This window comes from Aphelocoma coerulescens (genome assembly GCF_041296385.1).
Source record: "Aphelocoma coerulescens isolate FSJ_1873_10779 chromosome Z unlocalized genomic scaffold, UR_Acoe_1.0 ChrZ, whole genome shotgun sequence".
NCBI lineage: Eukaryota > Metazoa > Chordata > Aves > Passeriformes > Corvidae > Aphelocoma > Aphelocoma coerulescens.
The window spans coordinates 56,606,259-56,632,568 of record NW_027184085.1 but is presented as its reverse complement, the minus strand read 5'-3'; the positions used below and the strand labels follow the sequence as shown (position 1 = coordinate 56,632,568).

The 26,310-nt window shown below is 37.3% G+C and overlaps 1 protein-coding gene across 3 annotated transcripts in view; it reads right to left on the bottom strand.

Annotated features, from left to right (window-relative positions):
• ZNF608 (zinc finger protein 608) overlaps positions 1 to 26,310 on the bottom strand; it is an 85,343-nt gene that overhangs the window by 41,893 nt on the left and 17,140 nt on the right. For all 3 annotated transcript variants that reach the window (XM_069001611.1, XM_069001612.1, XM_069001613.1), the window contains one exon: positions 5,293 to 5,548. In XM_069001611.1, the coding sequence (XP_068857712.1) occupies positions 5,293 to 5,548 (256 nt within the window). The remainder of the gene's footprint in view (positions 1 to 5,292; positions 5,549 to 26,310) is intronic.

Here is a 26,310-nt window from a genome sequence, read left to right as displayed (position 1 = left end):
TAGTCTGTGTACATCCCAGATTCCTTCTGTAAAGTAGGTTGACCTCCCACAAACCACATTTTTACGCAAGACTGTGGCTTTCCATTGTGAGATGCAGAGCATATCTCTTCTGCTTCAAGTTTCTATGTAACACGTACTAGGTGTCAGACTCCAAGTGCCTGAGACAATGAGACAGCTGAGGTTTATTTAAAAATCACATATTTAAGGATTCCATAAATCCACTGATTTACTGAGTGTGGTATCACATACAGTAGAAAGAGCAGAAATTAAACATAACATGTAAAAATATAAATACATGTAAAGGCTTTTTCTTAACCGATGGCATTTTGATAGTAGGTGATGTTCATACTGGGTCAGCAGATGACCCATGCACCAGTAGAAAACAGCTCGATTTTAGCTGTTCTGTTAACATAACTAGCCAAAAAACCCTACTATCTCCACAAACTACTCCTCTGTCACGTGGACATAACAAAGCCTGATTTTTGAGCAGAAGTTATCTTTATGCTTCTGTCATATAAATACACAATTCTGAACTAAATATGGTGGTTACCAATACCCAACCACCACTCCCTCTACCCAGCAAGTCAATGGTCTACATCACACAGCAAAATAAATGCATCCAGTCTAAAAGCAAACCTGTTGTTTACAACTGTACCTCTAGGTTTAATAAAACATGTTGCCTCTCTCAATAAACCTTGCTTGAACTCAAGACAACAGTGTGATTTAACATGTTTCTCTAAATTTATACGAATTGTTGTAATGTTCTTTGATAAAACTCTCTAATGCCTACATTTGTTTCCTTACATATTTGACATGGCTTTCTCCATTACAAGTTTCATTGTTTCATCATGCCTTTGTATTTGTGAAAGTAAGAAAATGTGGTTGTTAAACCACAAAAATTGCTAACAGGAATAACAGGCAGCCAGACTACTCATTCTTCTATTTCTGTTGACACATACACACCCTTACTTACACACACATGTACAAACACATCTAACCAAAGATATTTAAAACAGACTGTTCTTTTAAAGTATTCTTTGCAAAACTAAGACCACATAGTAAGGCAGAGAAGAATCCACATTAGCTCTGTGCAACAGATAATGTTTTCAAAACAAATTATGCATATTAGTTGCAAAAGTGGCAGGCTGGGAAACCCTATACACAACAAATACCAGCATACCTCTTTGTCTTCTAAGCCTTCTCCTTTCTACTAAATTTCTGCAAAATGCTGCAAAATAGTGTCAGAACTGATGCCATGATAAATTTGGAATACCCTAGAAATGATCCCATCAGGTTTCTGAGATCCCACAGATTCTTGTTTCTTTTATTTGACAACCAGTCTCAAGTTATAAAGACCAACAAGCTAACCCTGATTGAAAAACACAACTCATTTCCCCATTATTTGTTACTGAACAACAGCAGGTTGCACCCGAACTGCACAAAGAGGAAGAATGTCACCTCATACAGACAGCTCATTCTGCACAAAAAGGCAGCAAGGACTGTCTCCTATGCAGTTTTCAAGAAAACAAGACATCATCAGAACTACTGCTTGCCATCTAAAGGCAAACACTACTATTAGATGCAGAAACAAAACCAGGACACGACCCAGGGCAACTGGGTCAACTGCGTGTGAGAGGCAAAACAAAGATGCAAGCGCTAAGCAATTTAGAAAGTTGGTTGGTGGTTTCCCTTTCTTCTGGGTCATTTATGTTTCCTCCAGGCAATAAGAAACAATTATTACTTGCTTCGAAATTGTTTTCCCAGAAGATAATGACACAATTTAGCAAGTACCTGATTCTAGATAAACTTTTTTCTCAGTATAGCAATAGAGACTTTTAGCAGCTGTTTCCCAGAACATCAGAATAACCAACCAAACCAGAATATACACTCCAGTCAACACTACCAAGCTTGTTTCTGTGGAGGACTTTTACTGAAGATAGCTTCTGATGTCAAATATCCACATCAGCTGCCAGTTTCGTGTTGACTTGCCCACATAATAATTTCTCTTTGTTCTTCTACAGGGTAGTCTCAGATAGTTCCTTCAATGCTCTGTTTCACAGACATTACCACCACTTTGGCCACACTACCAAGTCACATCCAAACAAGGTTGTCATGCAGATGACAATGCCTCTGGCACACATAGGTAGAAATTAAGCACTACACTGCTTAGAGGAGCAACTGAGAAACGCCCACGTGATAACCAGCAGTCTCAATCAATTGTAGGAGTAACCAGCTATGGTTAGTTACCACCCCCTGTAATTAAATGTCACAGACGTCAGATGCCAGCTTCCGTCTACACCTCTTAGGATTAAAACACTCTGGGAAAAATGGTCTGATTTATTACATCAAGTCAACTAAATAGAGTGGTGTGGAAGTAATGAGCTGTGTACCAATGCCCTTTTTGGTGTTTCAGAATTTTGTCTGAAATCCAGTGTTGCTTTCTTCCCCTGCCCCCCACCCTTGGAGTGATAATCTTAAAAATATGACTCATAAACCTGAACATCATCCTTTTCCTGACCTCAAAGAACAAATGCAACAGAATGTGACAACTTGTTTAACATACATAAAACTGGTTATTTCAGATACCTTCATAACAGGAATTCTCAATATATGCCTTCTTTTTTATAGAGCATGTATTACATTTTTGCTAATAATGAGTTCTACATAAACGATTTGATTTTATCTTTCTCCACTCACACTACTATTCTTGTTGTAATAACTGTGATTCACCACATCCTTTCTGTATTTGCATTCCCACAGCTACTTGCTGCAGGACATGAAGGCTGCTCAGCAGCATATTTGGTTCATATGCAATACTGTATGCAGACATCCTACAAGCCTATTCTTATCACCTCACAACTAACTTCACAGAATGGTTAAACTAGATATAAAATAATTCAAATATCTCAAAACACAACCCAAGATTAGAAATTTTCATACCTTAGCTTCTTAGGATTGTTTTATGTTAAGAAGCTATAGGATATCCAGACAGCTAAAGAAATGTCTGTTTGCATGTGTGTTGTTATTAAGTTTTGGAAAGCAGTAAAGGGAGTGAATACTAAAGAAACTTATGAACATCACAAAAGAAATTTGTAGGTCATCATGAACATCAAGATGGTTTTAGATGTACCTAGTTACAAAGACTTCACTTAGAGTAAGCTGGATTTACACCAGTTTAGGAAAGGTTGTGTTCTACCCTAAAGTCAAAATCATAACTGGAGAAAATTAGTATCTGGTAGTATTTTTTGTTCTGTTAAAGATAAATAGAAGACCCATCTGCATGCTGTTCCCTAGAATTAGACAGAAATGGCTCCATGCAAGCTTCTATATAGCTGCTTCATGAACATGTCAGAAAATTTGAAAACACCTAAATATACACTTATATGAGTGCTCCAAACATCAAAACTTAATTAAATGCAAAAAATCATCATTAGGAACTCCTTTTTCTTAATACAGTGTTGATTGTGAACTCTGGGACAAAACAGTCAAATTTTTATTATTTTCTTCAGTCAGAAGGGTCTGAAACACTCAAACACAAAGAGCATGGTACAAAGCACACAATAAGAAATCATATCAACTGTCTTCAGTCTCTTAATCTACACTCTAGTTAAATTTCTAGACTATTTTACTATCCCATTTTATCTGTATTTGTAGTCATTCATAGCTGTAGTGTTCCCGAAGTGTTTGTAAAGCTATGAAAACAGACACACTCAAAACAGTTTTGCTCAAACATGCCATCACTGAATTGAGTTGTTTCAGAAAATTCTTTTAAACAAACTAGGAAAAGGCTAAGGGAGTTAATTTCTGCTAACTAACAAAGGTTTTTAAACCATTAGAGTGCTGAGATACTGGTAAACAGAATGCACTTTTTTTAATACTTCATTTCTGGTGCCAAACCTTTCGCAAGGAAGGCCTCTTAAATTCAGTGGGGGTCAGAAGTTTAGTTTATTCAGCAAGAATAACACCATTAACAGCTACTGCTCTTTCATGTCAACACAGTTAACACCCACACATTCCAACTCTGGTTAATATAGGCCAGTCAAGAAAGATTGGAGTTGCTAAGGGCAGTCATCTCTGCAGGGATATTTTAAAACAGAATTTATACTGTGCTTTAAAAACAATCTGAAAGGATCAATCTACCTTATGAATCTGCTGCAGACATACACAGAGAGAAAGATGGATGGATGAAAGCATATAAAAGCAAGTAAATCTGACTCTCTCTATTGATTTTTGAGAGGACAGTGTAGAGCACTTTGGTGAGGTCTTATATATCACTGCAAAGGACGAAATGCCATTGTGCATACGGTCTGAAGCATGTCAGGATTTATCATGAAGCGATGCACTGCTGTATTCTGTCATTATATCATTTTGTAAATAATCTTGTTTTCACTGTTGAGGAAGGTAGACCACTAAAAATTAAATAATCCTCAAAAGAAATAGAAGAACTATCACAGGAAGATTTTCACACAGCTATAAATGAAAACATCTGCTATTATTAAATGAAAAATTGCAGAAGTTTAGTGTACACATGCAGTACTTTTAGCAGGAGAAAGCGGGTATTTTAATAATAAGCTTTTGAAAACCAAAATGGAAAAATCTGCATATCACAGCATAATCCTCTTCCTACCTACTTTGTTCTAAATCATAGCAAATCAGTGTTTAGTGTTCCCCAAAGCTTTCCAGCACTCCTACGCGGACAAATGTCTTCAAAGGATATTAAAGAAATCAGTCTAGTTTTGATAGCACTTCTTCACCACATGAACACTTTTCTTCAAGCAAGAAAGCCTTCCTCTTAAAGCATATTTTAGATAACCAAAATGAAAAAATAATCACATCAATTTTCAGGATCTCTGGGGCCTCTATTGTTACATAATGGTGGCATTTCTTATCAGCTGAAATATTCAGCTAAGTTTTCATCTAAACTATTCAAATATCAACTCCCATCACATAAACACCTCTTCATGATGTACATTTAATTAGCACATTTATGCTATTCTACTAGCAATTTCTTCATATGCTTTTCTTAGTATAGCAAGAGGAAACAATTCTATTATTAGATGGGGTTACAGGGTAGGTCATTTGGAAAACACAGTTGCTTTAAACAATAGAAAGGCCTGCCATTTGTTTTCAAAATAAAAACTCACTAGCTGAGCTGTAAAGCTGTGACTGTCATTGTATATATAATGGTGTCCCAACAGTTTAGCAAGCCTTTAGTTAGCACCCAGGCCAATACAGCATGTATCCCCTTGTCAACAAATCTCACAAAAAAACCTAGTGGAAAAAACAATTTACCTTCTTCAGTTTCATGCCACACAATTCCTTCCAAGTTCACGCTGGTCCCAGGCTCACAGGGTCCAAGGCATTCAGGTTCTGTAACTACTCCAACCTCGCAAGTATTTACACCCACTGAACGTGTCCGTACCAAAAGCTGCTCGACTGGTGCTGCAATATTGGATGAAGATGGGGAAAAGTAGGAAGGCAGAATCTGAGGTGTGATACTGCTGGAAATCGGAGGTGGAGGTGCAGGCACTGTAAACAGGGGATCAACCTGAAAACAACAGACAAACTTACTATAATGGTGCTGTGAGAGTTAAAAAAATAAAAGTAAAATAAAATAAAAATAAAATACATAAATAAATTTTTTTAAAAGTATAAGAAGCCCAGTTTGCCAAGACTGAATTTCTTTATGAAGGGATTTGGTGTATCACAGGTAATTTCAGTCTTATGAGTTCCAATCTTTTGACATTAGCCCAAATGCTGCACATGAAAACTTAAGTACAAAAATATCTATCATACATGCTAAACAAGGCAACTTGCTAAGTTTCTACTAGACTATTCCCTGTTGTGATAGACTGTTAGTATGAAATAATAAAACAAGGATTAAGTTTACTTTTTTCTTGGCACTGACAGAGACTGATTTGTGGATGGAAATTAATTTTGCGAACTGGGAACTTCATTTTCTATTTAAAGAAAAACATTTATAAAGACAGTACAAAGACACAAGTGCCATTCTTTCATGTGTATCATAGAGAAATTAGTAGTTGGAACAATTCTAATATCCATACGACAGCAAATACAATCTCTTGTCATCCAATCATTTAAAATACATTAGGATGACCCACCTAATACCTTACAGACAACATTTGGATCTTTCTGCTCGGAATAACAGATGAGGACTTCTGTAAGAATCTAGCCAAACCATCTAATTTCTCAGGGTTTCCAAAATGCATATTTAGAAGAATACATCCCGCCAGACAATCAGCCTATGCACAAGACAATTCACAGAGACAATATCTGCATATGAACTGAAGAAGTTCATCATCATCTCTCCCATATAACTTCCAATCTCCTCAGTAGCAGATTTTCTGTGTAAAGATATGGCTGAAGGTTTTCAATATGTTACTGGGCTCTAACGTCCCTTGTCACATAAAAGACAGCTAGATAAGGATGTGAGTGTGCCCATTCAACTACCTAAACCACCTGGAACTCATGTTCATTTAGCCCACTGGATCACAGATATCACCTGAAGAAACCACTTTTCAGCATAATGATTTTTTTTAAAAATAGCTGCTTTTTAGCTGCATCAAAATAGATGATCAGATGTCTTCAAGACTATGTTTTTAATTTTGGACCTCGTAAGAAGACTCAACAGAAAAGACATAATGACTCACCGTACATCATCTAGGTTTTGCTGAAATGTATCTTAATGTAGATCAAAGTTCATTTTGCGTTCTTGTAAAGCAAAATGGGGATACAAAGAAAAGGACAGACTAAAAGGTATTATACATGTATAATAGATCGACTCACTTCATCAAATGGACACTTTTCACAATGAGAAAATAAAATGACAAATTAGGAAGACCTTTTTAAAAATTGTAACAATTGGTACCATTGGCCTTTGTAACAAATTCTGTTGCTTTTAGCATCATTCATTGACGCAAACTGAGAGTCAAGGCTTTTAATTGTGTATGCAAGCCTTATGTGTGCTGAACACTTCTCAATAACTTTGTAAAAATGTTTTGTATGATCTTAGTATGACCAGCCTGGATTCTGATCTCAATTACATTAGAACTAGGCAGGAGAGGGGAAGGACCCATAACCACAGTCTTCACCAAAGTATTCCTCATTTAGAGGGGATTCTTTTTATTTAGAATGAAATCTTCAGGTTCAAGGTAAGTAAAAAAACCAAAACAAACAAACCCAACCAAACAAAAAACCAGAACAAACAAACAAAACAACCAAAACCAACCAAACAAAAAAACACAAACAAACAACAACAAAAAACCCCACAACACCAAAACCAAAGCAAAACATAAGTACTAAAAGCGTCCCTAAGGAGTAAAAATCTACTAATACTATCAACATTCTACTGGTTAAAGCAGAGCTCCTGTGGCATAGGAACAATGCACTCAAGCAATGATGTCTTTATTCTTCTCTTTATGCCAACAGAGCGGCACAGTTAAAGCACAGGCAGAATGCTTTGCAGAGCAGACCTGAATGCACACAGGAAAGTCAAATATCAGCTGACCCCCAGCAGCAGCTGTTTCTTGCAGTATCTAATAGCACACATCACACAAAACCATAACTGTGTATGCCGTGCGTGGGGAGACACTGATTCTCTGCTCTACAGCTCCTGCTGTCTGCTGCCAAGTGGAGGCACACGGTTGGATGGCACAGAGCCCTGCTCCCTGGCACTGGCTGTGTAATGGTGCTCTGTCAGTGAAACGGGGTCAATCTGTACCCCAGGCATAATTTAGGAGTTCTTAACATACCTTACTTCAAGCCAGAAGAGAACTGGGATCAGTAACTGGCAGGTAAATGGAGCCTAGCACTTAGGAAAAGCTAAGCCACATCCCATTATAAACCTAAAAAATGCTGATGAATAGCCTGTTTGACAGTTTACATGGTGTTTTGTAAAGCTGTGCAAAACCTCCTACTACAAATGCAACATCATTTTTCTGTAAAATATACTCATCACAAAACCAGAGGAAAAAAATCCAAAGTGTTTTCTGTGGTCATACTAAACTAGCCAATGTTTTAAGTGAATGTAGACTAAACTGACAGATGTGTTTTCCATTTTTGAGTATTATAAACAGTGAGGGGGAGCTAACGAAAGCATGGATCTGACAGTGTATCCTATTAAGTTCTTTGTAACAAATATTTGTACTCAGGTCTGCCATTAATAAACGTTCATGTTTTCCACTAGAAACGTTCACCCAGGACAAGGCCAAATAGGAGTGCTTGCACTAAACGGGGCTGTTTCTCTGTGAATTAAAACACTAAACCTTTGGCTGAGAAATAACTGGACACTTACTGTCCCTGAGGTACCTGTTCATTGACCTTACTCAAAAGAAAAAAATATACTAAGCTTAAACATTGCTCCAGATTTCTATGTTTTAAAATTATCCCATCTTGTTTGATAATCATAACAGCACTGCAAAGTGGTGGTTCTTAGAGATCATTGTGGTGACACAATTGTTTTCATGAATTCTCCAAAGGGCACTGATGTAAGCTATTAGAGGCAAAGAGAGGCAGGAAGGCCGCCATCTCCAGTGGAAAAAAAGGCACATAAGACTAACATCTGGTGGTGGCAGTCTGTCAAACTGAGGAAAGTTAATGTCAAGAACAGATGCTCTGCAGTTTCTCACTGTTATTTTTTCATTATTATTCCCAGGTGTTGGCGCATACTGAACAGTAGCCTTGCTGTTTATCACACAAGAGATTCCAATATGAGATTGAAAATCTGAATCTGAAGAAGGTTATTTACATAGATGCTCTCTTTAGACACATAATCAAAGGAGTACAAAAGGACAGAAATATTCAAGCAATATTTTCTTCACCTAATTCCAAGAGCTTTTGAGAGCTGATTGGTGACAAAGGCTACAAAGCTGCAGTGTTATTCATGGCAGTTTTCCACTGCCAAGTGTTTGATCGTATCAGAGAGCTACGATGCTTAGTAGCAGAAAGCTCACAGAAAATGAAGACTGCCTGCCAAACAATCTAGTCACTGCTCCATGGAGCAATCCTTTATCTGAACATTTACCAAAAAAAAAAAAAAAAAAAAAAAAAAAAAAAAAAAAAAAAGTCTATTTTGGTGGCTGCATAACATTTGTCAGTAGGAGGAAGCACACATGGAAAAGAAAGGAAATATCATACTAACAAGAAATAGACAAGACTTTCTAATAAGCAAGGTTGCCATTCAGTTACTCAGGCACTTTACATGCTGGAATCAAGTGCTGTGCATCAAAACTCACCCTCCTGATTTCATGAAGGTGTATCTTTGAAGATAGATATCAACAATAACATGGTCTACCAATCTAAGACCAGAGTGGGTCATACACTACTGCAGTGTCATACACCAGGTGATTTTGAAATGTATATGCCAAAAGCCATTTAATCCATCTACCAACACAGCCAGCAGAAAGGCAGAGGAGAAGGTTTCAGGCTAAGTACAAGCCCTTCCCAGAAAGCACTTCTTTTCAAATGGAGAAAAAAAGAAAAATACTGTAAGCATTCCCAGTGGGAATGTTTGCACTAACAGAAAGAATGTGAAAAGAAGATCTGAATCCTATTATATGGTCTAACTAAAAACCAAAGCCTGGCCCTTTGCAAACCTAAATCTTCCCTCTCAAAGACAACAACATGAAGACAGAAAGGACTAAGAAACTTCCAACTCTGAAAATTACATTGAGAAGTTCTTTACAGTTATGAATTAATACTTCACAGAATCACTGTGTCTGGAAAGAAAAACAGGAAATAAAGGAATTCAGCCCTATCTGGAAGTTTTGAGTCCTAAAAATTGCTTTCTCTAGATTTTACAGTGAAAAGGAGACTAGCCTGTTTTTACATAAAGTATACCTGCCTCCATCTTGATTTTCTAAAGCAACAGTGACCCCAGAAGACCTCACTGTAATCTCATGCACAACATCATAAATCAGAAGTAATTTTAATGAAATTAATGTAACTCCTTTGGAAGAAAACAAATATGGGAGAATGTGACATGAAAAAAATGCCTGTGTGCTCAGAAGCATGTCTGCACTTCCAAACATCTCACCAATCTTCAACTCTCCTCTTGCTACACACCTTGCCCTACAGAGAATTTACATATCCAAAACCTAAAGCTACTCCTTCATATTCTACCATGTGACAGGAATTGCCACTATGAAAAATCTCCATTTTGTCCGAAAGATCCCATTTTAATCTCAGTTCAGGATTTCTTGCCTATAAATCATATCAGAGGCCAACTCAGAAGCATTGTGACATCATGCTTAACAGAAACGATATTTTGTTTTCTTCAAATGTTCTACATCAAATTGTTAAGGGGGGGGGAAAAGTCAATACCATAAATGACAGCATAGAAAAAAAGAAATACTGTAAGACATGGATGTAGAAGGGAATTTCTGCCATAGGACAGACATATCTATTACAAGCTTTACATTCAAAACTCAGGAAAGTCAGAGATACTAAGAAAATTACTTATTTTGGTGAACCTAGTTGAGAATCACAAGAGCTTAAACATAAATGAACAACAAAGATGATTCAAACCGATAAATTTCATCCAAATTTCCCACTTTGAAACCTCTGCTTGAGAATATTTTTTTTAATGCTTATGCTTTACAAATATCATATTATCAACAAGAAACGCGATGCGTAATTTTGTTGAACTGAGTAACACAAGTAGCATCTACTTGCAGTTTCCAAGTATTTCCTACTCTTAAAATTAACGTCTCCACTTCAATCAACTGAGTTGCTGGAGAGAGCAAAAAGGCCTTAACAGAACTGACACTTTTTTCCCTAGTAAAGCAGCAAATCACTCACATTTGGAATGACTTCAATATTCTGAACAGTTGCTATTAAGCTAAAAAAATATCCACTTATAACTCTTACTCTGCTACTAAACTTTCAATACAGGGAACAAGGAAAAAAGTCCCCCTTGTACCCAAAATATTCTTTGCCACTCACATCAGCCATGTTGACCAGCACACAGAGTTCTGCAAACTCATCTTTTGACAGTTGCATGTTCTTTTTACAGGGTGACCTCCAGACCTCCTCAGACCTTATGCGACTATGTGACATTATGTATCTGCAGCACCTCCAAAGACATGATAATGCTTGTATTTTATTTTCAGAACAGCATTAATGAAGACTATGATGAAAAACCAAAGTTCTGAGCAGGGTCTAATGCAGGACAACAGTGCTGAGCAAAAGGCAAGGAAACTTCCTTGTCCTCTCTTGGATCTCCCATTCTAGCTCAGATGATTGGGATTTCCCAAGCCATTCACATATTTTACTGTGAGAAAGATTAGCATTTGACAGCTGCCAGTGATATCTTTTGCCAAGGCTGTGTCTGTGAAAAATTGTATGTCAACTCTAACGCTTGGCAGAGTCCTGGGAGGATGCCCCCATCACCACCTGCAAATTTCTCGTAGAGACATTTCTCCTCATTCAGCCTAAGTAAATCACATTCGTTGAGATAATTGTCTCTAGAACACCTTTCTAAATTGAGTCTTGATTTCTCCTGGTCAGCTTTTCAATCTGCACTTCCAAACTTTTCTTCAGTTAGCCATTATGCTTTGCTAAGCTTTAATACAAAATAAACAAGTACTGAAATTCACTCAAGATATCTATCCTGTGTAGAGAGGTACACAGTAGTCCACAATTAAGAAAGGAATTATTATTCTGAATAGTCAAGAAAGATATTTCTCTGGATTGTCTGGGGCTAGATAGAAACTGCATAATGATGTCCAGTATCTGTCAGAGTCATGCAACTGAATATGGTAAAAACCAAGGCCTGTCCACTTACTGGTGACAGCTAGGTTCCTAGGGTTATGAATGTTATGAGGGTTATGAAGTTATATGACCCTTTAGAAGCTTTTCATTTTAAAGAAAAAAACTTTTCATTTTAACAATGGCAATCAGTTCTTTTTATTCCAAAGTTTCTGCCACAGTCAACTTTCCAGGGTTCTGAGCCTGAAAATAGATATGGTATTTGCTTACATAAATCTCATAGCATTATAAATAAATATTACCCTCAGTTTTCAAATGTTTATTTCTAACACATATAAGACTTCAACCCGAGAAAGAAGGCATGGTTGCTCTATGACAGATCAAGACTCCAACAGACTAAGGAAAATTTTCTCATTCTTAATGGTGTATATAGGAAGATAATATTTAATTTGATTGCATCATCATTTCACTGCTCCACTGCAAATTTTCATTCTTAATGTCCAACCAAATCATGACTCTATGACTCCACAGCAGAATTTCGACACTACCAAAAGATGGTTTCAGTTACTTGATGATGCAACCACAGTCTCGTGGAAGAGCTGCCATTTCAGCCATTCCGGAGTACAGGAACATAAGACATTCAATAAAATTTCTGGAGTTTTTCCAGGACTCCAGGACAATGTATAATAAAGTGGCAAACAAAACTCAGAAGAGAAATGGCTTCATTGTACTTTTTTGACTTTCTGCATGTCAACGGCCCACTGCTGCCTTTTACCCACTTGCTGAACACTCACTTTGCAAAGTTGCACATATTTATGTCTCAGGCTGTTGCTCCCTGAATTCAGTACATTTTTGTTAAGAAAAATTGTCTAAACTAATTTCTCTTCCAAAAGGTTGTCAAAGACCTTCTATAATCCTCACAAACAGAACTGAACTTTGTTGATGGCCTATGCATACCAAAAGCTTTAAAGTGCCTGACTACATTCTTATGGGTGGCATTTTCAGCATGTTCTGAAAATTAAGCATTTGACTTAATGGCCCCATATTTATTGGTGTCTACAGACCCTAAAATTTTTAATTTAAAAAGCCCTTAGGCTTTTTAGGCAAGACATGTGGGTCTTTGACTAATATATTCCTGTATTATTGCTCTAGAGGTCTCCTTGTGCTTTTTGATAGTGCATAGAATCCGTATCAGTTAGGTTTTTTTCTATGTTCCTTAGGCTAACTTCACACTATTAGCTACAAGCACTACCAAGTGTAGGATATTGTGTCATAATTTTACTTAAAGGACAAGACAGTATTATTACTTTCAAGAATGGGACATACACATTCATGATTATTTAGCAAGTCACTAAAGGAAAACTTCTAAAATGACCTTTCAGCTTTCCTTTTCACTGTGACAGTTCAACTGAAAAAGGAGCTGAAACGTTATTGTTTAGCTCTCCTTGAAATTGCCCATTGTTGGATATCTAGTTAAAATCTTTATTCTCAAATGCAGTTTGATCTATTTACAGTGTCTTCAGGAAAGACAATTCATGACATTTTTTTTTTCCCAGCTGATGTACACCTTCACTGGTATAAATCCAGAGTAGGTTCACTGAAGCATAACTGTGGGCAGAGCTTGGACTGTAGTGGTTGTTTTACCAGGGAGAAAAGTAGATAGCATTTCAAATAAGAGCTCTAAAAAAAATCCAAAAATAATACATGTACAGTAAAGATTTTTTTAAGGGTAAATAATCCTTGAGAGGAGGAAACGACTAATATCTGTTCTCTCCAAATTATTGGGTTGGTGCCGGTTTCTGACACAAAGTGTTCAATACCCTTAATAATGAGACTGAAGGATTAATCTTACAATATGAAGGCAAATACAAGAACCAGAGTCAGCAAGAAAGATCTTTCAAAATTTTCTGACCTAATTGCCTCAACTCTGAGGTCATTCAGTTTGGGCAGAGAGGAGAAACCCAGATTTAGTGTCCTCTTAGTTCTTTTTCATGAGAGCATCCTCACTATCAGCACCAAGTTATCTGATTACAGGTTACCTAACAGACAGACAAATCTTGTCCTTTCAGTGGCTGAGTATTCAGGTCACCTTGAGATCTCTGTTTTCATGTCCCTATCTCAACAACATTTTTGCCTATTGATTTTGCCTTAGTACCTTAAGATCCTCATTAGCATGCTCTCTAGGAACCCAAACACAGTTTTTATTTGAAGAGTTTGATAAAGGATTTATCATTCCTGTTCTGCTGAAAAAGAAGGGAGGCATGCAAAGGACCCAGTTTCGCCCAGAAAATCCCAGACACCATTGTTGAAATACCTTGTGTTTCCATATGTCCTTTCTTATGCTCTCACAGACTATTTTTATAGTGCAACAGAGTGATCAACACCTACTGCAAATGAAGCACCCTCTCTGTTCAAACAAAGCAAAAGAATTCAACCGTCCAAGTATTCCACTTTTCATGTGTTATATTCTCCAGTTACTTGCACTTTCTAGGATGGTCTGCCCTAACTGCACATATCCTTTCTATTCTACCCACTGCACAATAAGCTTAAAACAAAGACCAAAAAAACCCCCAAAAAACAAAAACATTTCTGAATGCTTGGTAGAAATTCAAATATCTTGCTCATAAAAATAAACCTAATCTAAGCTGTCACAAAATAATGAAATGGCTCTGGCAGTTGCATCAAACTATATAGACATGCACAGACCCTTTGAAGAAATGAAACTGCACTTTATCAAGTGTGATTTATAAGCAACACTGATTTAGCTGGGAGATAACACTGCTGTCTAATCATTAGTAGTCAGACAACAGCCATGTGAACACATCAATTATGGGCCACTGCCAAAAGCCCTTGAGATCCCAGAGATTAACAGCCAATCCTCTGTTTTACAAGCTCACATCAAAAGGAATATTAATAAGAGGAGGGGCGATGTGAAAGCTTGTCAGAGTAATTCACGCACTAAAACAAGGCATTTTTCCCTTTGCTCTGCCTTGAACTGGTCCATGAAAAAAGCTGGCATTAGTTACAAAGCACGAAGCGGCCAATTTCTCGGAAAATGTTTTTCATTAACATATGGGAAGTTGTGAAAGGCTGGAAAAGCTCTAGCTGGTGGACAAAGGCAACAAGTTCTGTGTGTTCCTTTCCTGAACGCATCAATCCTGCAACTATTATTCGGATACTTGGAAATGAATATACATACACTGAAGTGTTTGATGACGTTGCTCATCCTCAAAACCAGATCTATTTACCATTATATACAAATTAGCCAGACTTAAAGGCATCCATTTACTCTGTATTGCTAATGACTTTGAAAAACTGAAGTAGAAATACTACCAACTCATTTTCAGGTTCATTTTGGTCTTCAAATGTGTGTGGAGAAAAAAAATCCACAATTATGCCTTTCTTAATGACTTCTATGGAGTGCAGTTGACTAGAGGTTTACTCTTCTTGCATATAAATGAATGGAAACCAGCCAAGAGTGTAACTCCAACGGGAACAGTTATTCCTCTGTACGAAAGTAAACATGCCTATGAAGATGGACCTCAAACGCCTTGTTGCTGACATTTTAAATGCAGCACTTTCAGCTGGATGGTTTAGTCCCATCACTGTCTGCTCTCTCTGGACTCTACTCAAGGGTCTAAAAATAGAGAGGTTTCACAGCATGGCTGCAAAAAACCTGAATCCAATCCTACCAATACTGTGTATTTAAGGGAAGAGAGAATTTATTTGTAGGGATTTTCCAGAGCTACCTTTATACAAGCTATCTCAGTTACTGCCAGTTATTAACCTCTGAGCAAAGAGGAAGCAAGAAGCAAGAACCTTTTAGACTCTTCACTGTCCCAGAGCCAGTAGCTCTAGGCACAGCTCCAGAGTACATATTGTGTTCTGACATAAACCAGTTTTAACAGTTCCCACTTTGCTGTCGTCTTCCAGACAATCATTCCCTTTACTTTTCTTACGTAGAGTACCACACATCTTATATCCTACTTCAGGATGGCATCCTGTTAGTCAAATTGACACAGCTAAGACGGTCTTAACTACTCGAGGAAGCACATAAAGGCACCAAGTATGTCAAGCACCAGATTCATATTGTGGAACTCCTCCTTTAGTAAACAGCTGGACTAAAGAGGTATCAGCCCCAGACTGTTTGTTCAGGCAGCCATGGCACTTCTAGCTTCCACAGCTTTACTGCTCCAGGGACACCTGTAATGACAACTTTCACTAAGGGTACAGTCTTGTAGCAGTACTTGTGTCTCTAACATCCAAACCTGTGGACAACTCGGATCTGACCTAAATCCCGCACCTTGTCTCACACTTTTGGTGGTATTCTTGACATGTCAGTTCATTGTACAGAGTCCATGAGAGAGCGTGGCAGTGACAGCTCAGTCTGAAATTGGCTTCTCCAGAGGTGGAACCACAGGCTCCGTGTGTGCTTTGCACCAAAAGGGACAGAACTCTCTCTCACAATCATTTTGTCAGCACATGCCGATGGCAACTGCTGCTAGAGAAATGTAACATCCTAAACTCACGTGATTAAGCATCACTGAGCTAAATCACATAGCCTAATACTGTGTGTGAGAGTCCCTTGCTCACTCAGGTTTACACTTATTTTCCCATAGCAAAAGCAATGCCTGGAACACAACAGGCCCTTAAAGATAGATCACCTGTAGTTCAATGGCTGACACAATTTTAGAAATACATTTTAACTTGTCCTAGACATGTTTTTGGAATATATCTGTTTTAAAAAATTATCTCTGATATATACCCAAAAAAAAACCCACCGTGCTATGAGCCTCACCCTAAAACATCTCAAGATGTTAATTTCAGAGTGCTCCCTCTTTCTGTTATTCTGTAACAACTAGTGATCTTACAATTCAATTGCTTAAAAGCTAACCTGGGGAAACATTCATCAGGCGCATCTCTTCCAAAGTAGTAACTTTGTAAGCACAGGATTAAAACAAGAAAGTGATTCACCACTGTATAGCTGATAATTACTTTAAAAAAAAAAAAAAATCTGATTAAAAAAAGGTTAAATTTATTGAGATGACATGTTTTTGTTAAGCTGGCTGAGACAGTAAATTTGTTTTCCAAGCATTTTCTAACATTGTTTTCAAATTTGAAAGAACTAATACAAATTAATACCAAATGTTGGAGTTAATTCACAAAGTGACATGAGTTAAGTTTGACAGGAGTGGCCTCCCAGTATCTAGCAAATTAAAAAGAGACTGTTTATCTATTTTTAGACTCTTCCAAAAGGGGTCAAGACTTTCTAAATTTTCAGCTCAAATACATCATTTTCAAAAAGCACTCCATGGGCAGTCTATGTACAAAAATCTTCAGAATTTTCAGATGTCTCATACCAGGCAATTAGATCTCTCCTAAATCATCACTGAAAATGCTAAGGGCATAAACAACTAACACAGCAACTAGATCAGTGGGATTCTACCAGAAAAGTACAGACTTCAGGTGACTGCAATGACTCATATTGGCTGTTACTATACCTCCTAAGTCACTACCAATACATGCAGGACAAAAGAGCAAGTGAAAAGAAACCCTTTTATAAAGTGGAGGGCAGTACTTAAATCATTAAGTTATTTTTGTGGCAGTCCTGTACAAGTGTGCTGCAGGTTCTACATGGCACCACTCTCAAGGAAGTGTCAAAGCAGTACAGACAGGAGTGCTGTAAAACAGGGAATGCACTAGAATTGAATCATTGGATGAGAGTCCTAATACAGAGCTCCTGATGATGCACAGCAGCACAATCTTTATTCCAAGCAACACTGGTTACTTTTAAAATTTACTATTAGAAAGGTTTTCAGCACTAAGTGTGTCAAGCTCTAAACACTTATTTGCTTTAAGACAGTGTTAATGAGTTGGCTAATCACACAATTTTATAGTTCTATAATGTACTGTGCTGTAAAAATTAAATCAGTGTTTATTACACCTCTGCTGCCTTTCCCTTCCTTCTCATTGGACTGACTCTTGGATGGATTAAACGGATTAAAGCAAGCACTGTACTACAATAAAATATAAGAAGTGCACCAGTTGAAAACAGTTCTCAATATGTATGTAAACAGTATTTTAGTTCAAAGCCTACCTGTGAACAAAGTAGTTCAAATCACTACTTTCAGATACTGAAATTAAGGACATGTTTATTTTTCAGTTTTGAGGGAGCTGTTTTGTTTTCATTTGCTCCTGGAATTTCCCTCCTCTTGGATATTAAAACCAACCTGCTCAGTTTTCCTTTCCCGATCTCAAATACAAAAGGTGTAATATAACTGAGTTTGTATTTTTGCAAAATTATACATTTTTGCAAATTATCTTTGATGTCAACAGTGTTTATGTGACAGACCTTGACACTGAACTGTTAAAACTGCATTGAGAACAAAGCTTCCTTTATCACTGGAGAATCAATATGACTAATGGCCAACCAGAAAATGGATCAAAGATACCTGAAGATGCATTGCTTCTTTGAGGATAGAGAAAGAAGGCTCACACACACACAGACTCTGGAAAAATCATACACCCAAGATACAGAGGTAGAACTAGTGGACCTTTGAACACAAGCAAAGAACTTCATACACATTCTTACATTTCAACTTAGCTTTTCTATAGAGAAAAAAATGGCAAAAAGAATCAGATAAACACAACCTTCTTTGATCTTGATAGGCATAATATAGAAAGTTCTCTGCTCTTACATAGCAAAGAAGTACATATTTAAGAGACATTAGACTGGATTAATTTGAGTATCTCCTGAAGGCTGACCACTTGCTTTTGATATTGTTTATAGTCAGGAAGAAAAGATCACGTGTTTTATTAAAATTAGAATCACAGCACTTGAATTCTGACAAGTATTTGTTTACTGTTCCATAGAACAAGCACAGTATCTGTTGTTCTGCCCCCAAACAAGTGAAAATTACTTTGCATTCCCAAATCATGGTAAAGAGTCTGATGATAATACAGGAATGCATACAATCATGTATTGGACTATGGCATGGCATGGCTAATTTTCATGCCATAATGTCATAACTTGCTTTATGGTACTAAAACCTAGGAATTCTGAGAACACAGACACGTTTGGTTTGGTCTGTATGTAAGCTCTAAAAGCCATTTTTGAAAGAAATATTCAGCATGGAAATATATTGTCTATTTTCAGTAACTCTGTAGTCTCGCCATCTCAATTTCACTGACTATAAAAGGAAGATAGCTTTTTTCCCACTTCTTCCTTTCCTCAGTGTATTGCAAAGCTTATGGCCAGACTGTGTACTTTATTTAATTAGAACTTAAACCCCAGGACTGATGCCAGATTTTCAAGATAGCTCACAAATCAAAACAAGGGGCCAGATGCTCAAAAGGACAAAGCACACTGGGTGCATGAGTTTAGCCTCAGATCCTCATAATGGCAAAAGTAGGTGCTAGCCTGTTCAAAAAAATCTTGCCAAAGATGTAGATGTTAGCCACATTAAAAACCTGCCCTTCATAAATGAAGTCATAATGCCTCCAAGTGCAACTTGGTCCTTGGAAGAAGAGTGAAAGAACCATGCATTGAAATATTTAGACCCAATTCCACTTTTCATTCACAAAAAAGGAATATTGTGCTTAATTTTTTCTCTGTTTGACGGGAATTTTAAGGGCAAGGAAGGGACTGTTTCTTGACTTGCTTTTTACCTTAGGATCACACAGAAAAATTTCGGGGTATTTTTGTTCGCTTTGGTTTTTTGTTCATGTTTGTTCTAAACAAACTGAAGAAAAGACAACTAAAACCGGAATAGGATAGGGTGCCAGTGGATAACTGATAAATTATGCTGTGTTTCCTTCTGCCACACAAAAGCCTTCAGCTTAGTCCAATACATCACACAAGCACAAGGGAGGAGGATGTATTGGATTTTTCTGCTACACTCACATTTGCATGAAAAGGAGCAGTCAAACGAAAATTAAGCACTTAAACAGCTTAAAAAAGCACTGGTTCAGAATACTGTACTTCAATAAAACATTCATTGTTATTCAATGCTTGGCAAATGACATTGCCATCACATACTAGTAGAAGAACCGTGAAGAATAAATGCTATCTGAAAAAGAGGCTTGTACTTATGCAGCGCTAATGACCATCTAAAAGAGCGATTCTGCATGGTTACATCCTCTTTGAGATTCACAGCTGCAGCTTCACAAGAGCAGCCATACATCATAATCTGCAGCCATTTTAGGCTACCCCTGTGCTTTGGAGAGCAATATGGGAACTAAGGAACTGCTAATCTGTAAAGTTACAATCGAAACCAACTTTATTCAGCGGTGATGAGTTCGTGTGATGACCCACCTTCCCCTTAAGGGTGGGTCATCACACCGAGGAGGAGGAGGTGGTATTTAAATTTTAATACTGACAACACCCTTGACTGTAACAGCAGTGACACACAGGGAAAAGATCTCCACGCTTAGTTTCACTAGAGAGAAAACATACTCATTATTAGATTTTTATTTCTAATTCATTATAACAGTGGCACGGAGTAGCACACAAGCCGTTCTTTTAAAAGGTCAGATAACTGTATTTTAAGATTACAACACTCACGTTTTAATTAATGTGATGAATTTGCTTATTGAGCAACATGCTGATCCTATAACATTATTAATTAACTGAGATACAGTGACTTTTCAGAAAGTTAACAGCTTGGAAACAAACATTGTGTCACCGAACTTTGAAACTGTTTGATAATCAAAGGCTACGTTATTATCCACTAGATTAACCACAGATTTTGCGGGCAAACCAAAGACAGCTTCCCTGTCTATAAACTCAAGATTTGCAGCCACACCCATGCCACCACAATCTTTTCTCCAATTATGCACATTTCTTTAAGCTTACTTTTATGGAAGTAACTATGGCTCTCTGAACAATACATAGCTTATAAAAAAACTCTCTGGATATTTAATTAGGCTAGACAAAGGAAAGCAGTCTGGAAACTACTGTCATTACTAGGCTTGTTTGCCTCACACATTAAATACCTTTGTCTCTACCGCTACTTAAAGCGCATTTCTCAGGTCAGGTCAATCAAGCTAGCCCTCCAGTGTCCTGTAAATGGCATCTGTCATCATCCTAGTAACTCCCACATATCTGTATGTATAAATTTGGATGAGGAAGCTCTAGAAGAAATGGGGCTGGTGCCAGTTTGAGCCGTCAAGAGTTCAACCAGAGGTTAACTGTAACCAGGAAAGAAAGACAGTGTTTTGTTTTCAGCCCTCAGTACTTACACAGCCAGTATACATCTCTTATGTTTCTTAGGCTTCTCTTGATGAGATGAAAATAGCTTGAAATCCAAGTAACTACACACATGAGCATCTATATGGAAACACCATCATACTGAAGAAAAAACTACCTCTTCAGCGATTAGTGCCATAGCCTTCTCTGCACTGTGAAACATATCTAACAGGAAGGAGCTTACAAATATTTGTTGATTTATAATGGTTACTGAGATACATTTCAGTATTAAACACAGCACCACCAATAGTATCTGGCTCAGGCCACAGAGGGACAAAATAGCCAAGAGTCACTTTTGTGCTACAACTTCAAGTGGGCAACACAGTCGTTGGAAAGACTGCCTTTCCCTTGCCAAAGGCATACACACTCACTTGCTTCCTCTTCCTTTACAAAGAGGTGATTTTTAATTTCCTCATCACTGAATATCTTACAGAAAGCTAGTTAATGTGTATTAAATGCAGAGGAAAAGAATGTCACATCTGTCTCCTAAACAGTAGAGATTTACACATAAACACAGAATCTGTCAAATTGCATCACTTACACTAGGAATTGTATGCTTACCTATTTCCATAAGTTGTAATAAACTAATTCACTGGGTACACAAGACAATCGACAGACCAATGAAGAAGCAAAAGACTGTTTAAGACAAGGCTGTTCCTATCTTGTGACACCTACAGGAAATGTTTTCTGGTGGTCTGTCTGTCTGGTGGTAAGTGTGAAAACTATGATCAAAAAAAAAGCCCCACCAAAAATAACCAACAAAAGCAGAAAAAAAAAACCAAACCAAAACAAAACAAAAAACCCCAAACAAACACCAAAAAAAACCCCACAAACCAAAACAAAAAAAAACCAAACAAACAACAAAAAACCCCCCTCCTCATGACCAGATAACAGATGTTCAATCTCCACCCCCTGCCCCAACCTCACTCCAAGAGATAAAGTTTCCCTGAAGAACTTAAGCATGAATTTTAATCTTAGATAAGTGAGCTTCATTTATATCAAGTGACTCAGTTCCAAGTCTGACCATCATGCCTGAAAAATCTGTCCTTGCTACCTGTGATATTCTTCCTAGTTATATCCAGAGCACTTAGCCACCAGACAGCCAGATAAGAATTTCAAATGCTGCTAAAGAGATGGAGAGCTCCAAAGCAGGACAGCAAACGGAGACAGGGATTTCAGCAATTAGGTTTCTACAAGCACTATCCCTTCAGGTTAATGAAAGCTTTTAAAAAAGGAAAGCCCTGACAAAGTGTTCCAGATACACAGCTTACCCTTGAGACTTCTGTACATTTTTGAGGTTTCACAACAGATTTTCCTATTAATTTGGAAATACTTTTCTCTCCTCAGTAACCAGCTGGGAAGCTCACAGAAACAACAGGGGAGACAGACATAATACACCATGGAACCAGAGACTTGACTTCATGCACAATCTGTCAAATTAACAGGGGAGTCTTGAGGTAATTTTATTCTTAAATTCCACCTCTTTTACTAACACTGAATGTGGAGTAAGATGGGAAAAATACTAGAAGGCACTACGATGTGCAAGGAACAAGTATCTCACAAATTCAAGGAAAAGTCTGAATGATCATTCATCTCATGGGAAGGAGAAAGCATGATACATCGAGTCATGATGGCCTTTATGAAAAAAGCAGGCAATGTAATGCTTACTTTTAAAAATAAATTGCTCTATCCAGGAGATTCCAAACGTCAGTTTAAATGGCCAAATAAACTCAACAGATTTAGGCTGCAGTCACATACCTTTCTGCAGCTGAGGTAAATAGAAATGAGGGTATCAAAGCTAGGTACTCATCACCAACCCAAACACACCTATTCTGGAGTTCACTGCCTTTCCCTTTACATTGCCTGTATACCCTCCCCTTTCACCCTAGTCAACTTGGACACTAGCTTAGAAAAAGCACACTATTGTGGATCACCTAGACCTCTTTTTGGAGCAGGCTAGAGAATGGCCCACCTTGCAGAAATACACCTCAGTGATATGTATTGATAGTATTCTGGGTAGATGCTGTTAGAATATGGGATTACAGCTCAAGTTTCATTTTCAGAAACCTAACAAAACTGTTCCACTGATACCTGCAGGCTGAGGCATGCTCTGGTCATCAGCTTACAGTGTTGTCCTGGCACTGCTTCATTCCTACCCATGTCACAGATACAGCTTCACTGCTTATCTATATGCAAAGACTAGGGTACAGCCAAGACCTGTGCAGACACTCTTTTGCATGAGCTCTGTGCAAAACCTTTTGTGGGAGAACTGAGCAAAAATATCATCTTTTGTGTCCAGAGCCGAAAAAAACAAGATTTACCATAGCCCAGTTCCACAGTGGAAAAGCCAGATTGAAGAATTTCTGTAGTGCTGTAAGAGGACTTAGTCTTGGAGATGCTGTTTCCTCTAAGTGCAGCCTAACTTTAACCCCAAACCAACAAATGCAGTAATTCAACTCTAAAGTGGGCTACAAGTTTAATTTCAAATAAAGCCGCAATTTAAAAGGAGATTTACTTGATCTCTAAGTAATATTTCCTCCCTGCTCATAGCCTGGTCTGTCAGCAAATGCTCTACAAATTCAGTAACAACTAAAACAAATTAGCCTAATTACTTGACAAACCTGGTATACTGACTTCCGGCTTCAAGGCTTCCAGATCAAATGACCTTCTCCAAGTCAAAACACTGAAAATACTACAAGTGTAGGAATGAACCACGAAAGTGTCATACTCCTCATCCTTGGAACTGATTTTTATTCAAAAAAGCAAACACAGTGACTCATTGTGCAACAATGGCAAGCCTAACAGGACAGAAAATTGTGCTCTGACCTCTATACTTAAACTCATCAAAGGCTTGTCCCATGCAAAATAATGAAGTTTGTTAGTGCAAGTCACACCACTCATTCCCCATTCAATTCTGATAGTAATATTGTATTAGCATGGCTCTTCCTGAAAGAATTAAAAGTTGATAATTATATGAAAGATGAGCTCTTATGACACCATAAATAGCATCCAGAGCTATTGTTATCCTAATGAGCTAATGTCAGCAACTTCCTTTTTCTCAGACTTTTACCAGACCCTTGGCTTCTAGTACAACAATAACAAAAAATAAATTTCAATCAAATTTCCCCAAATCCTGAGATTAAATTATTTCTTTGTCTTAAAATTGTTGATTTAGAATGCAAATTTCCTTTTGAATTTACTGAGACCCACAGTCAGGGCAACATTGCTTAATCATTGGTTTTTACTCTGCCAAGGATACAAACAAGTCTATTAAGTCCATCAAGCATTTGGTAAGGTACTAATGATAAAGAAAAATATGGTCCTACTTCACTACATTTATCAAAAATGAAAGACTTATTCTGGAGTGAATTTGTCTACTGGTAGTTAAGCCTCATATGCATACCCACAAAAAAAAGAGTAATTCTGTTTTGAAAATTTATGAAACTTCACTTTTTATTTCAATGTTATAATTTTTAACTTGCAGTCTGAAGACCAACTGTGTATCTGTTAGAAGCAATAATAACATGGAAATTATATATGTGTAAGTAGATGCAAAAATTACTACCATTTTGCCTTAAAATTTCCTGCTGCAAATTTCTTATTAAAAACAGGTGTTATAGTTTTGCCAGTCACATTATACACATTTTAAAGTACAGTGTGAACAAAATCACAATGCCATGCACATAATGTAAAGTTCTTTAATCGCCACTAAGAACACTGCTTTCAATCACGTAAAATATGTCAATGCTCATTTTACCAAACAGATATCAGATAACAGCCTGGTTTAATGTTCCAACAGACACAGTCATTTCACAGCCTAGGGAAAACACAAAGGGGCATGAACATATACAAATATGTTTATAATTAGACTGCATATAAAAGACACAATTCTTACGTAACTTTCACAGCAGCATTCTTCTTGCAGAAATGTCAGTGCTCATGTTGCTGCTCATTTTGAAGCAATCAGCTGCTGTGCCTAAATGCGATGGGTGAAGTGGCCTGTGACTAGGAAATGCAGCTGGGAGGACTTTTCCATGCACTATATCTCATTCTTGTGATCAGGAAATGCAGAAGAAACTAAATCTGAAGAAAGAAGTGCTATTAAGAATATTTTTCTTAAGGCTACTACTTAGTAGACTCCTAGTTGGAGGGAGATACATTCTTAATAGCACAACCTACTGGCAACACACTCTACATTTGTTTATACGTAAGAAGAGCGCAACATTTTATATCACATCAGTGAACTTCAATCAAGCAATATGTAAAGAAACAAGGCACAGCATTGCCAAGCACTTAAAAGGTCACACCTGAAGCTCATTAACATTTTCCTTGTCCCCTTACGAAAATTACTCAGTATAACGTACACTAAAAACTTTCCTATACTGGATTTCAATAAGAACAACTGACAAGTTCTTTTTTTCATGCATATTTTGATTTTTCTTTGCACAAACTTGCCACTAGCCAAAGGGATAAAAATGTCCATTTTATTATAAGTTAAGGAGATCAAACTCGAAATGTATTTTATTAGTACAGATGACCAGACACAATTTACCAAACTCAGCTATGTCTACTCTTTTTCCCATGCAAATTAGTACAGCCACTGAAGATGGAAAATGGAATAGTTGTTTTACACAGGCCAAACATGTTCTTCAGATGGTTTATGATCTGATCAAATCAAAGCCAATTTCCACACAAATAATCATGGCGCATTTTCTCAGAAGGTTTTGCCTACCAAGATACTGACAGGAGGGATGTTCTGTAAAATAAAATGTTTTCTTTTCCATGACCTATGGACCTATTTCCTTATTCAGACTTTGTAAATTCATTTTCACAGCAGTGATGAAGAGAAGCCACGGAAAATTCTATTCAGAAGGTAAGAATTTTGGAAGATTATGAATTACTGTAAAAGTGAGTTTTAACTGAAGAAACTTAAACAACATTTACTGCAGAGGTTACTCCATTCCTGCTATAATGCTTTCTTGGCTTTGATCTTTAAACCAATGACTCATGAAAATGATATCTTCAAATTTACAGGCCACCAGTAAGTGGGTCTTTAAAAAAATGTTGTACAACAATAAAGCAGGAACCACAAGCAATTCTTAACCATTTGAACTGTCAACTAATTAATTACAATACTGAAACAAAGGCCTATTAAAAAAACCTTGCTCTTAAAAAGAAGAGAGGAGAAAAAGCGAGAAGGAAAAAAAGGGGGGGTAGGCAGTTCTAGTGAGCAAGCCAAACGGCATATTGGGGAGAGAGTTTCAAGAAAATATATTATGTTTGCTCAAATTAACAGAAACATTTCTCCCCCACCCCATTCAGAAGGAAAACAAAAT